The sequence below is a fragment of the Rhinoderma darwinii genome, chromosome 7 (assembly GCF_050947455.1).
Source record: "Rhinoderma darwinii isolate aRhiDar2 chromosome 7, aRhiDar2.hap1, whole genome shotgun sequence".
Classification (NCBI taxonomy): Eukaryota; Metazoa; Chordata; class Amphibia; order Anura; family Rhinodermatidae; genus Rhinoderma; species Rhinoderma darwinii.
The window spans coordinates 50,382,490-50,395,927 of record NC_134693.1 but is presented as its reverse complement, the minus strand read 5'-3'; the positions used below and the strand labels follow the sequence as shown (position 1 = coordinate 50,395,927).

The 13,438-nt window shown below is 45.8% G+C and overlaps 1 protein-coding gene across 1 annotated transcript; it reads left to right on the top strand.

The window, feature by feature from the left end:
• The first annotated feature begins 5,203 nt into the window (after window positions 1-5,203).
• PRMT6 (protein arginine methyltransferase 6) lies at window positions 5,204-12,972 on the top strand. Its single transcript, XM_075832230.1, has 2 exons — window positions 5,204-5,262; window positions 10,572-12,972. Exon 2 carries the CDS (start codon window positions 10,862-10,864, stop codon window positions 11,882-11,884), a length of 1,023 nt encoding a protein of 340 aa, XP_075688345.1. The 5' UTR covers window positions 5,204-5,262; window positions 10,572-10,861; the 3' UTR covers window positions 11,885-12,972.
• Window positions 12,973-13,438: the final 466 nt, after the last annotated feature.

Here is a 13,438-nt window from a genome sequence, read left to right as displayed (position 1 = left end):
TTCCCTGACATCGCTGTCCATATATGGACAGTGTGTCAGGGTCTTCCCCAGAGCGAAGTCCCGGGCAGAGCGCTAGTACAGGCTCTGCTCCAGGACTCTGTGGAATTACCTGACATCGCTGTCCATATATGGACAGTGTGTCAGGGTCTTCCCCAGAGCGGAGTCCCGAGCAGAGTGCTAGTATCGGCTCTGCTCCGGGACTCTGTGGAATTCCCTGATATCGCTGTCCATATATGGACAGTGTGTCAGGGTCTTCCCCAGAGCGGAGACCCGGGCAGAGCGCTAGTATCGGCTCTGCTCCGGGACTCTGTCGAATTCCCTGACATCGGTGTCCATGTTTGTACACGCGATGTCTGGGGCTTCCCCAGAGCCGGAGTCCAGTGCAGAGCTCTAGTACAGGCTCTGCTCCGGGACTCTGTGGAAATCTCTGACATCGCTGTCCATATATGGACAGTGTGCAGGGTCTTCCCCAGAGCGGAGTCCCGGGCAGAGCGCTAGTATAGGCTCTGCTCCGGGACTCTGTGGAATTCCCTGACATCACTGTCCATACATCGACAATGATGTCAGGGGCTTCCCCAGAGCAGGAGTCCCAGTGATGTCAGGACCACAGCTGGAGTCCCAGGAAGAGCCTACTAGCGCTCTGCCCGGGACTCTAGCTCTGGGGTTGCCCCTGACATCTCTGTCCATATGAGGACAGTGATGTCAGGAGCAGAGCTGGAATCCCAGGCAGAGTGCCAGAAGCGGCTCTGCTCCGGGACTCCAGCTCTGGGCAAGCCCCTGACATCACTGTGGCAGCATCTGCGGAGGGCACTGTGGCAGGATCTGCGAAGGGCACTGTGGCAGTATGTACAGAGGACACTGTGGCAATATCTAGGGGTATATTGCATTATCTACAGAGGGCACTGTGGCATTATTTACAGAGGGCACTGTGGCATTATCTAGTGGTGTGTTGCATTATATACAGAGGGCACTGTGGCATTATCTACAGAGGGCACTGTGGCAGCATCTACAGAGGACTCTGTGGTAGCATCTACAGGGGACTTTGTGGCAGCATCTACAGAGGACTCTGTGGCAGCATCTACAGAGGACTCTGTGGCAGCATCTACAGAGGGCATTGCGGCAGCATCCACAGAGGGCACTGTGGCAGCAACTATAGAGGGCACTGTTACAGCATCTACAGAGGGCACTGTGGCAGCATCTACATAGGGCACTGTGGCAGCATCTACAGAGGGCACTGTGGCAGCATCTACAGAGGGCACTGTGGCACTATCTACAGAGGGCACTGTGGCACTATCTAAAAAGGGGCTGCCCAATCTTGACATGTGTGTCTGCCAAACGCTGCCAACTGAGCCGCCGGGCTGCATTTAGCGACACTTAAACTGGAAAACTGGATTGTTGAAATAAGCACGTGGAGAAATATCTCAAATTTTAAACCTAGCGGTATTATTATAGTAATGTAGTATTATTATTATAGTAATATAGTGTTATAGTAGTTCAAATAAGTAATTTATTAACAATAATTTTGTTTTGTATCAAATTTGAAAGTAATGCGGCCCGTCAACTTCCCATTTTTTCTATATGCGGCCCACTTACCCTGCCAAGTTTGAGACCCCCGGTCTATATGATAAATTTTTAGATTTTTTGGGGGAAGCGAGGTGACAAAAAACAGCAAGGCTTGCAGTGATATCAGATATTTTACTAGTTCTGATTTTTATGGATGCAGTGATATCAATTATGTTTACATAATTTTTGGGGAAAAAGTTTTAGTTATGTCAATTTTCCTTTATATTTTTAAACTTTTATTAAACATTGTTTTCACTTTTTTCTTCAGTCCTTATTATTTTTAGTTCTTCCATGTGATCGTTAGATCGCTCATGCAATAATTATGTATTTCAGTGCATTGCCTTAATCTGTGCTCTAGTATTAAGCCTTGCCTTTAGCAAGGCTTAGGCCGGGTTCCCACGTAGCGTAAACGCTGCGGAATTTCCGCAACAGAATTCTGTGCGGAAATTCCGCAGCATTTACACTAGCAACAAAGTGGATGAGATTCAGAAAATCTCATGCCCATGCTGCAGAAAAACAAGCAGCATAAAAAACCTGCGGTGCGGAATTTATGCTGCGTATTTGTTGATTCTCCTTTGCGGGTTTTCCCAATTGAATGCAATGGGGATGAACAACCCACAACAGAAAGCCCAGAGTTGCGACTTTTGCGGCGCATTCACAGCGATTACGCCGCAAAAATCGCAACTACGGAAAATAAAGAAAATCATACTTACACAGAACGCCCTCCTCCTTCCTACAGGCTGCAGTGGTCACATGGGCTGCAGCGTCATCAAGGGAGGCCGGACCGCGATGGAGGGACGCGTCGCCATAACAACCACCTACGTAAGTATGAGCGTTTTCTTCAGCTGCTCTCCTTAGCGGAAACTCCGTCTGCAAAACCGCACCACAATTTGGTGCGGTATTCGGACGGAATGTACTGCGGTTTCCAAGTCGGATACGCTGCGTGGTTTTTATGCAGCATATCCGTCTTGTGGGAACACAGCCTTACCATAGCTGTGTGCACAGTCCATGGTTACGACACGGACGGCACGAGGAGTGTCATCCACGGGCCGTCCACACTAACGGACTGTACACATGCATGATGTGCATTAACTTTAAGAAACCAAGGTCGTGTGCATTGGCTTATAGGATAGAACGTGTCCTATACCTTCCGCAATTGCGAATGCACCATTGCGGATAGTATGTGGACCGTAATGCATGGTCGTGTGCATGAGGGCCTTAAGGTTTTGTTCCCACAGTGCAGATTTGGTGCAAATTTTGCCTACGTTTTGTAAGCCAAAACTAGAATTAGATCCAAGAGAGCAGACCTATAATGCCTTTCTTTATATATTTCTTCTGTGTGGGTTCCATTCCTGGTTTTGGCTTATAAAATACAAATCTGCACTGTGGGATCCCAGCCTTAGGGTATGTTCACACGGCCTATTTACGGACGTAAATCGGGCGTTTTTGCCCCGAATTACGCCCGAAAATAGCGCCTCAATAGCGCTGACAAACATCTGCCCATTGAAAGCAATGGGCAGACGTTTGTCTGTTCACACGAGGCGTATATTTACGCGCCGCTGTCAAATGACGGCGCGTAAATAGACGCCCGCGTAGAAGAAGTGACCTGTCACTTCTTTGGCCGTAATTGGAGCCGCTATTCATTGACTCCAATGAATAGCAGCGCTAATTACGGCCGTAATTGACGCGGCGTTCAAGCGCCTGCACATGCCGGTACGGCTGAAATTACGGGGATGTTTTCAGGCTGAAACATCCCCGTAATTTCAGCCGTTACGGACCCCCGCCGTGTGAACATACCCTAAGGCTTGGTTCACACGACCTATTTTCAGACGTAAACGAGGCGTATTATGCCTCGTTTTACGCCTGAAAATAGGGCTACAATACGTCGGCAAACATCTGCCCATTCATTTGAATGGGTTTGCCGACGTACTGTGCAGACGACCTGTCATTTACGCGTCGTCGTTTGACGCGTAAAAATACAGCCTCGTCAAAAGAAGTGCAGGACACTTCTTTCAGGCGTAATTTGAGCCGTACTTCATTGAACTCAATGAAGAGCAGCTCAAAATTTACGGCTGTCAGAGAAGCCTCGCAAAATGCGAGGAGGAGCAATTACGGCTGAAACGAGGCAGCTGTTTTCTCCTGTAAACAGTCTGTCATTTCAGCCGTAAAAGCCTATCATCGTGTGCACATACCCTAAAAGCTCCTCCTCGTATATTGCGAGCTGTTCTTCATTGACTTCAATGAAAAACGGCTCAAATTACGTTTCAAAGTGTCCTGCACTTCTTTGCCGAGGCAGTCATTTTACGCGTCATTTGACAGCTGTCAAACGACGACGCGTAAATGACAGGTCGTCAGCACAGTACGTCGGCAAACCCATTCAAATGAATGGGCAGATGTTTGCCGACGTATTGGAGCCGTATTTTCAGGCGTAAATCGAGGCATAATACCCCTCGTTTACAGAAAAAAATAGAGACGATCCAGCGATTGTGATATCCAAAATAGGAAAAACTAGGTTTCCACTTTATTAGATGCAAGCTATCCAAGCTTGAAATAGAACACCAGGAGGAAAAGACAGGGTGGTGATATGCGGCAATAAATTAGCCTACGCGTTTCAGGCACTAGGCTGTGCCCTTAATCATGGCTATGTCGCCCCTCGTTTACGCCTGAAAATAGGTCGTGTGAACCTAGCCTAAGGGTATGTGCACACACACTAATTACGTCCGAATTTCGGCCGCAGGTACCGGACCAAACACAGTGCAGGGAGCCAGGCTCCTAGCATCATACTTAAGTCCCTGCCTCTCCGTGGAACTACTGTCCCGTACTGAAAACATGATTACAGTACGGGACAGTTGTCCTGCAGAGAGGCAGGGACTCCTAGCATCGTACATAACTATGATGCTAGGAGCCCGGCTCCCTGCACTGTGTTCGGTCCGGGACTTGCGGCCGAAATACGTCCGTCAATTACGGACGTAATTAGTGTGTGTGCACATACCCTAATAGTCGGTCACAGACCTGGTGGCCTTCAATAGGCTTTCAGGTACCATGGAAAGAGATCAGCATCTTGAAATTTTGTCATGGGGGGCTTCAGGGGACAGAGGGAGCCCCCTCCGGACCCTCTGTCTGAGCGCACAGATGCCACTGTTACTTTTGCCTGCGCATATGAGGGGTTAAACGGTAAAGATGCGTTATTTCAGATATTGCAGGTTGCTAGCATCTGTTTGAATCAGCCAGCACCTGCCTGCTCGCCTCCTGAGCCTGCGCCATACTGGGATAGTACACATCTGACGTAACTGTACGTTGGATGTTTCTAGTGTTAAAATACCTAATAAAGTTTATGGAGAAAAACAATATACCGTCCCAGAGCATGATACTGTGCCCAGGGCCGGGACATTGGGTAGGCATGGTAGGCACCCGCCTAGACCACCATCCAACTTTATATGAGAGGGGCGCAATTTAGTCAAGTAAAAAAACGTCTCTTTAAAATATTATTCTACAGCGCAGATGCAGGGTGTTATGAAAGGGAACGCTGCACTGAAGGCAAGCGCTCATTGGTTATAGAGCGGAGCTTATCATAGCCTGTAACTTGTGACAGGCACCTTCATCAACCAATCAGGTACTTTCTCTTAGTGCAGGGGGTGGTGCCCAGCCCGCAGATAGAGGAGCACATCAGTTGTTGTGAGGAAGGAGCACAGGAGAGAAGTAAGTTCACACACTGCACTGTAATACCGGCAGCTGGCACTCACCCGTGCCCTGAGCAGATCATTAGTAAGAGCAGGTGCGGGAAGAATGACACAGTAGTAGAAGGAGGAGAAGGTGGTGCAGAGCAGCAGCTTCAGAAGGCTCTGGACCACACCAAACAAACGGATTTAGTGTCCAGTGTTCGCCCCTCCAACTTACTTCCTGCAGACCATGACAGTGTGTTAGGATGATTGTAATGTCTGGTGTGCAGAGTACAGATTGTATATATATATATATATATATATAGATATAAGTGGGGTTAGGAATGGTGAGTGCGTGTACTGGAGTGCAGAGAGAGAGTGTGTGTACAGGAGTGCAGAGAGAGAGAGTGTGTGTGTGTACAGGAGTGCAGAGAGAGAGAGTGTGTGTGTGTACAGGAGTGCAGAGAGAGAGAGTGTGTGTGTGTACAGGAGTGCAGAGAGAGTGTGTACAGGAGTGCAGAGAGTGTGTACAGGAGTGCAGAGAGAGCGTGTACAGGAGTGCAGAGAGAGCGTGTACAGGAGTGCGTGTGTACAGGAGTGCAGAGAGTGAGTGTGTACAGGAGTGCAGAGGCTGAGTGTGTACAGGAGTGCAGAGAGTGAGTGTGTACAGGAGTGCAGAGGCTGAGTGTGTACAGGAGTGCAGAGGCTGAGTGTGTACAGGAGTGCAGAGGCTGAGTGTGTACAGGAGTGCAGAGGCTGAGTGTGTACAGGAGTGCAGAGACTGAGTGTGTACAGGAGTGCAGAGAGAGCGTGTACAGGAGTGCAGAGAGTGCGTGTGTACAGGAGTGCAGAGAGAGCGTGTACAGGAGTGCAGAGAGAGCGTGTACAGGAGTGCAGAGAGAGCGTGTACAGGAGTGCGTGTGTACAGGAGTGCAGAGGCTGAGTGTGTACAGGAGTGCAGAGGCTGAGTGTGTACAGGAGTGCAGAGGCTGAGTGTGTACAGGAGTGCAGAGGCTGAGTGTGTACAGGAGTGCAGAGGCTGAGTGTGTACAGGAGTGCAGAGATACCGTGTACAGGAGTGCAGAGAGTGAGTGTGTACAGGAGTGCAGAGGCTGAGTGTGTACAGGAGTGCAGAGGCTGAGTGTGTACAGGAGTGCAGAGGCTGAGTGTGTACAGGAGTGCAGAGACTGAGTGTACAGGAGTGCAGAGAGAGCGTGTACAGGAGTGCAGAGAGTGCGTGTGTACAGGAGTGCAGAGAGAGCGTGTACAGGAGTGCAGAGAGAGCGTGTACAGGAGTGCAGAGAGAGCGTGTACAGGAGTGCAGAGAGAGCGTGTACAGGAGTGCAGAGAGAGAGTGTGTACAGGAGTGCAGAGGCTGAGTGTGTACAGGAGTGCAGAGGCTGAGTGTGTACAGGAGTGCAGAGAGAGCGTGTACAGGAGTGCAGAGACTGAGTGTGTACAGGAGTGCAGAGACTGAGTGTGTACAGGAGTGCAGAGACTGAGTGTGTACAGGAGTGCAGAGACTGAGTGTGTACAGGAGTGCAGAGAGAGCGTGTACAGGAGTGCGTGTGTACAGGAGTGCAGAGAGTGCGTGTGTACAGGAGTGCAGAGAGTGAGTGTGTACAGGAGTGCAGAGGCTGAGTGTGTACAGGAGTGCAGAGGCTAAGTGTGTACAGGAGTGCAGAGGCTGAGTGTGTACAGGAGTGCAGAGGCTGAGTGTGTACAGGAGTGCAGAGGCTGAGTGTGTACAGGAGTGCAGAGACTGAGTGTGTACAGGAGTGCAGAGACTGAGTGTGTACAGGAGTGCAGAGAGTGAGTGTGTACAGGAGTGCAGAGACTGAGTGTGTACAGGAGTGCAGAGGCTGAGTGTGTACAGGAGTGCAGAGGCTGAGTGTGTACAGGAGTGCAGAGATAGCGTGTACAGGAGTGCAGAGGCTGAGTGTGTACAGGAGTGCAGAGGCTGAGTGTGTACAGGAGTGCAGAGGCTGAGTGTGTACAGGAGTGCAGAGGCTGAGTGTGTACAGGAGTGCAGAGACTGAGTGTGTACAGGAGTGCAGAGACTGAGTGTGTACAGGAGTGCAGAGAGAGAGTGTGTGTGTACAGGAGTGCAGAGAGAGCGTGTACAGGAGTGCAGAGAGAGCGTGTACAGGAGTGCAGAGTGAGCGTGTACAGGAGTGCAGAGAGTGAGCGTGTACAGGAGTGCAGAGAGTGAGCGTGTACAGGAGTGCAGAGAGTGAGCGTGTACAGGAGTGCAGAGAGTGAGTGTGTACAGGAGTGCAGAGACTGAGTGTGTACAGGAGTGCAGAGACTGAGTGTGTACAGGAGTGCATAGAGTGCGTGTACAGGAGTGCAGAGAGTGCGTGTGTACAGGAGTGCAGAGAGTGAGTGTGTGCAGAGAGTGTGTGTACGTCATTGAAAGGCGCTGAATAGCGGGGCACAGAAGCCCCGCCATTCAGCGCTTATGCATGTAATTGTATCTGCGTCCTATAGACGCAGGTATAATTATTGTGCAGGAGGGGATGCCTCACAGGCTTGCTGTCAGTGTGTCACTGGCAGCTCTAATACACTGCACTACGTAATGTATAATGTAATTTGTCCTGTACGTAAACGAAAAACGCCAGAATAGATGTATTTTGGTCCCATCTCCTCCTCGCAAAAATTGAAATAAAAAGTGATCAAAAAGTCACACTTACCCCAAAATAGTACCAATAAAAACGACAGCCTGTCCCGCAAAAAAAAGAAAAATTCCCTGACACAGCTTTGTCCCTGTAAAAAGAAAAAAGTTATGGATCTTTGAATACGGCGACACAGAAAACAAATGATTTTTTTTTTTTTTTAAAGTGATTTTATTGTGCAAAAGCTTCGATACATGAAAAAAACAATATAAATTTGGTGTCGCTGTAATCTTATCAACCCGCAGAATAAAGTTAACATGTAATTTATGGTGAATGCCAAAAAAACAAAACAATTCCAGAATTGTTTTGTTTTTGCTCATTAACTCTTCCAAAAAATGAAATAAAAAGTGATCAAAAACTCGTAAGTGTCCCAAAATGGTACCAATAAAATCTACAGCTTTTCTTGCAAAAAATAAGCCTCATGGCTCCATCAACCGAAAAATAAAAAAGTTATGGCACTAGTAATGCGGTGATGAAAAAACATCCAGATGTGCAGGCAGAAGGGGAACGTTCCTTCAGTTTCAGTGCCCCAGTATTTGGGAGCCAGGAGGGAAGGTATATAGCACATCTGCTGGAAGCAGGGGGGGGGGGGGCGTCACCCATATTATACCAGGGCAACACTTTCCCGGCAATATTTCCCAAACTACAAAGGAGGAAAAAAAAAGGTGCAGTGTTACAAAAGGGGAATAAGAAAGAATGCAGTTTATCAGTGTGACACTGGCCTGCGCATAACTGATTGCTTCACAGCGTAACACACATCTATGGATAGTTTTATTTACCCCATTATTATACCCTCTTATTATACCCTGATGTACTCCGCACAGATTACACATATCCCCACATTATAAACTGAAATACCAGTAAAATACAAACGGAACTGCTACCAAGCAAAATTCACGCTCCAAATGGCGCTCCTTTCCTTCTAAGCCCTACAGTGTGCCCAAACAGCAGTTTATGTCCACATGTAAGCCGGGAGAACCCACTTAACAATTTATGGGGTAAGCTTTTCCAGTGGCACAAGCTGGGCACAACATATTGAGCGGTGAAATGGCAGATCAGTGGAAAAATTGCAGTTTTCACTTTGCATCATCCTCTATGTATTCATTTCTAAAAAAAAAAACACCAGTGGGGTGTAAATACTCACTACACCCCTTAATAAATACCTTTAGGGGTGTCGTTTCTAAAATGGGGTCACTTTTTTTTAAATTTATTTATTTTGGTACATCAGGGGTTTTGCAAATGCGACATGGTGTCCGTAAATCATTCCATCAAAATCTACACTCAAAGTCAAATACCACTCCTTTTCTTCTGAACCCTCCCATATGTTCAAATAGCAGTTTATAACCACAAATGGGGTATTACCATACTCGGGAGACATTGCTTTACAAATGTTGGGGTGCTTGTTCTTTATTCCTTGTGAAAATGAAAAAATGCAGCTCTAAAAGTACATCTTATTGGAACAAAAATAAAATTTCTATGTCTATTCAAACCTGACATGGTCCCTAAAATATAATTAATAAAAAGAAGGCTCCTTTACTTCTGTGGCCTGTGTTTCAGTCCATTACTACAATAGGGCCACATATGGGATATTTCTATAAACTGCAGAATCTGGGCAATAAATTGAGTTTCATTTCTCTGATAAAACCTTCTGTGTTACAGAAAAAAATGGATTAAAAATGAATTTCTGCCAAAAAAATTGTACATTTCACCTCTACTTTGCTTTAATTCATGTGAAATGCCTAAAGGGTTAAGAAACTTTCTAAATGCTGCTTTGAATACTTTGAGGGGTGCATTTTTTAAAATGGGGCTATTTATGGGGGTCTGTAAAGTATGGGCCACTCAAAGCCACTTCTGAACTGGTTCCTCAAAAAATAGCCTTTGAAATTTTCTTGAAAATGTGATACATTTCTGCTAAAATTCTAAGCCTTGTAACGTCCTAGAAAAATTAAAAGGATGTTGAATAAATGATGCCGATCTAAATTAGACCTATAGGGGGTGTTAATTTGCAACTATTTTGTGTGGTATTACCAGCACATACATTTAAATTTAGAAAATGCATTTTTGCATTTTCTCGCTACATTTTGGGGTTTTTCACAATTAAATACTGAATGTATCGACCAAATTTTACCACTGACATAAAGTCCAATGTGTCATGAGAAAACAATATCAGAATCGCTTGAATAGGTGAAAGCATTCCAAAGATATTACCACATAAAGTGACACCTGTCATATTTGAAAAAAGGGGCTCTGTCAGGAAGGTGAAAAAACAGCGGGAAGTGGTTAAAGTCTGGTAAAATATGAGCGCTTCATACATTTATTTTCTGAACGCAGCATGCTCTGGGTTTGTTTTTGGGTTTTTTTCTGGTGTTTTTCTCATAGGCTTCTCTATGGTACTTCAAAAATGCCAGAAAAAATGCATTCATATCCAAAGTACAGTATTATATATAGTATTATCAGTTTGCGTGCAGTCCGATGCAAAACTATAACATTATTTTTACTGAGTTACCACAATGCAGAAATGATGCAGCACCAAAGAGATGACATATTTAGCTCTGCTACATCCATATGTATTTGCTTTATATTTATTAAACATTGACATACAAAGAGTAACACAACTCTGCAGCATAAATAGCACTGGAATCGGTGAAGTCATTGCTTATGTATTTTTATTTAGGTCAATGGTGGTGAAGAGAATAACACATCCAGGGAAACGGCTGTGCTGACAAACAACCCAGTAACAGCGTGAAGAGGGGGAGGAAAGGGTTAAGACAGAAGTTTGGGAGAACAGAGGATCAAATGACAAAAAGGCGCTGCACAAAGCACATGTGGAGTCGAGCAAAGTGAAAGCACAACCGGAGGGGGTGGGCAGGAAGCAGCTGGCACAGTGAGCACCACCCGGAAGTGGCCGGCATACACTACTCTCACAGCCAGACTGTTATCCACACCGAGCTGAATTCTGCAAGCATGGCATTCCCCAAAAAGAGAAAATATGACAAGACTGAGCAAGACGATGACTATTTCCAGTGTTACTCAGACATCACTGTCCATGAAGAAATGATGTCTGACACTGTGCGCACACATGCCTACAGGGTGGCTATTGTCCGCAATCATAATGCCTTACTTGGCAAAACTGTACTGGACGTGGGTGCCGGCACTGGCATCCTCAGTGTTTTTTGTGCCCAGGCGGGTGCTAGTAAAGTGTATGCAGTGGAAGCCAGTGCGGTGTCGCAGCTGGCATGTGAGGTGGTGAGGGAGAACAAACTGGAGGGACAAGTGGAAGTGATCAACAGTGCAATGGAGAATGCGGAATTACCTGGACAGGTGGATGCCATTGTTAGCGAATGGATGGGATATGGCCTCATGTACGAATCAATGCTGAGCTCTGTTCTGTATGCCCGGGATAAATGGCTGAAGCCCGGGGGGCTCATTTTCCCCTCCTGCGCTAATATGTTCATTGCCCCTGTTAACGACTCAACTGTGGAGAACCGCTTGGACTTTTGGAGTGAAGTGAAAGGCATGTATGGAGTTAATATGACTTGTGTACAATCTTTTGCCAGGAAATGTATCATGGGCAAAGATATGGCTGTCTGTTCGGTGTACCCTGAGCATGTGCTCTCGCACCCTGTCAAGTTTGCCACTCTAGATCTCAGCAGTGCCACCCTGGAGGACATTGGAAACATAACTGGCTCCTACCAGTTCTGTTGCTTTGGCTCCTATTTAATGCATGGATTTGCTATCTGGTTTTCAGTCACGTTTCCAGGAGAAAATGCGATTACCTTGTCTACGTCGCCATATGGGGAAGAAACGCATTGGAAGCAAACTATACTATACCTGGATGAAGAGGTTCAAGTAGAACAGGACACAAAAGTTAGGGGGGACATCAAAATGTCACCTTCCGAAAACAACCCGAGGCATTTAAGCGTTACCCTCAACTACTCTATTGGGGGAGGAGTGTGCAGGACTAAGGTTTTCCTGATGGGGAATTGATGCAGGAAATTTTTACATTAAATAGAAAATATTTTTATTTCTCTTCTGAATTAAAGCATATTAAATAGCATCTTATGTGTTTAGGTGCCCATTTATATTTCTTATGTATAGCCAAGCAGTGTCTGTCATTTTGTCTTGTTCCATTTCGATATTGTCACCTTTAAGACAAATAGGTAAGCTCTGTTATTGTGCATTTGTGGTGCACGTTCTGTGTATACTGTTACATATGTCAACTATTTACTTATTGAATAGTATAGTAGGCTACGCATTTCAGTACAGTATAATAAAAGGTATGCAGACACATACGTACATCGGGATATATTCGGGGGCATACACGCTGAATATTCACCAGAAGTGTGTAGTGACCATAGCCGGATTTGTGTGATATCAATGAAAAAATGTTTTCTGTTCATATCCTTTCAGATATGGGCTTCCTGAACATGCCGCAACACAAGTATCTACGGGATTGGTGATAACTTTCTGATCATTGGGAACCCCCACCGATCGTGAGACTGCAGTGAGGAGGACATTGAATGGAGCGGCAGTCGGGCATGCATGCTGCTTCTCCATTCAAAGTTTACGGGAATAATGGATACAGTGTGTGGCATCTAAGGGGTTAAACAGTAAGGATTGAAGGTCCTGCCCAGTAGAGCAGGAGCCCGGCTGTCTTTAGACCCTGCTGTCTTTTATTAACCTGACACCCTGTCTAGCCAGTGCCAGGCTCATGACAGTGTCGTGAAAAGGTGGCGTGTGGCATAAGTGCCCTTAATCACTGCCGTGAAAAGGCATATGGGTGGTCATTAAGGGGTTAAAGCCGAACTCCACTTAGACACTGCAGGTTTTGATATTCGTACAAATTCCTATACCTGTCACATTCCCACATTACCTTTCATTAGTTTTTGCTTCTCAAATCCAAGGTAAAGTTATTTTACTGGCTTATTTTTTATTTTATTTTTTAAGTTTAGGTGCAACATTTTCATGCAGCTCCTAATTGTGAATAATGTGACCTTGTAACTTGAATGCCAGAAACTATGAATTTACAGATATGTGGCTTTAGCAACTTAAAATCAAATAAATATATTAATTTATTTTTGCTGTAGTTTGTTATTAAGATCCATTCTGTCTGTAGGGCCTCATACACACGACAAAGCCATGGGCAGGAGGCTGTACGGAGGCACACGGACTCCATTTGCCTCATTATTGTGCTCCATGGGCACTGTATGCCGGAGATATAGTTTTGTCTCCTGGAAGTGATCATTTTAAGGGTTAATACCTCCATAATACGACGTCAATTGGAAAAAAAAATTCTGTCAGATTAGTACAAAATCGGAAAAAACCTCTGTAGGCCTCTGTATGGAATTGGCGGTATACAGTAGTACACTAGGACCCCATAGAAGCTTCTGGCTGCCTGGAGATGTAATACAGCCGTGTGCATGAGGCCTATCTGTCCAATGAATTGTTTCTGCTCCTTCAACAAAATATAATTTTATACAAAAATAAAGAAAGAAAACACCCAACAGGTTTTATATTACCCATGTGAAAAACGAAATGACC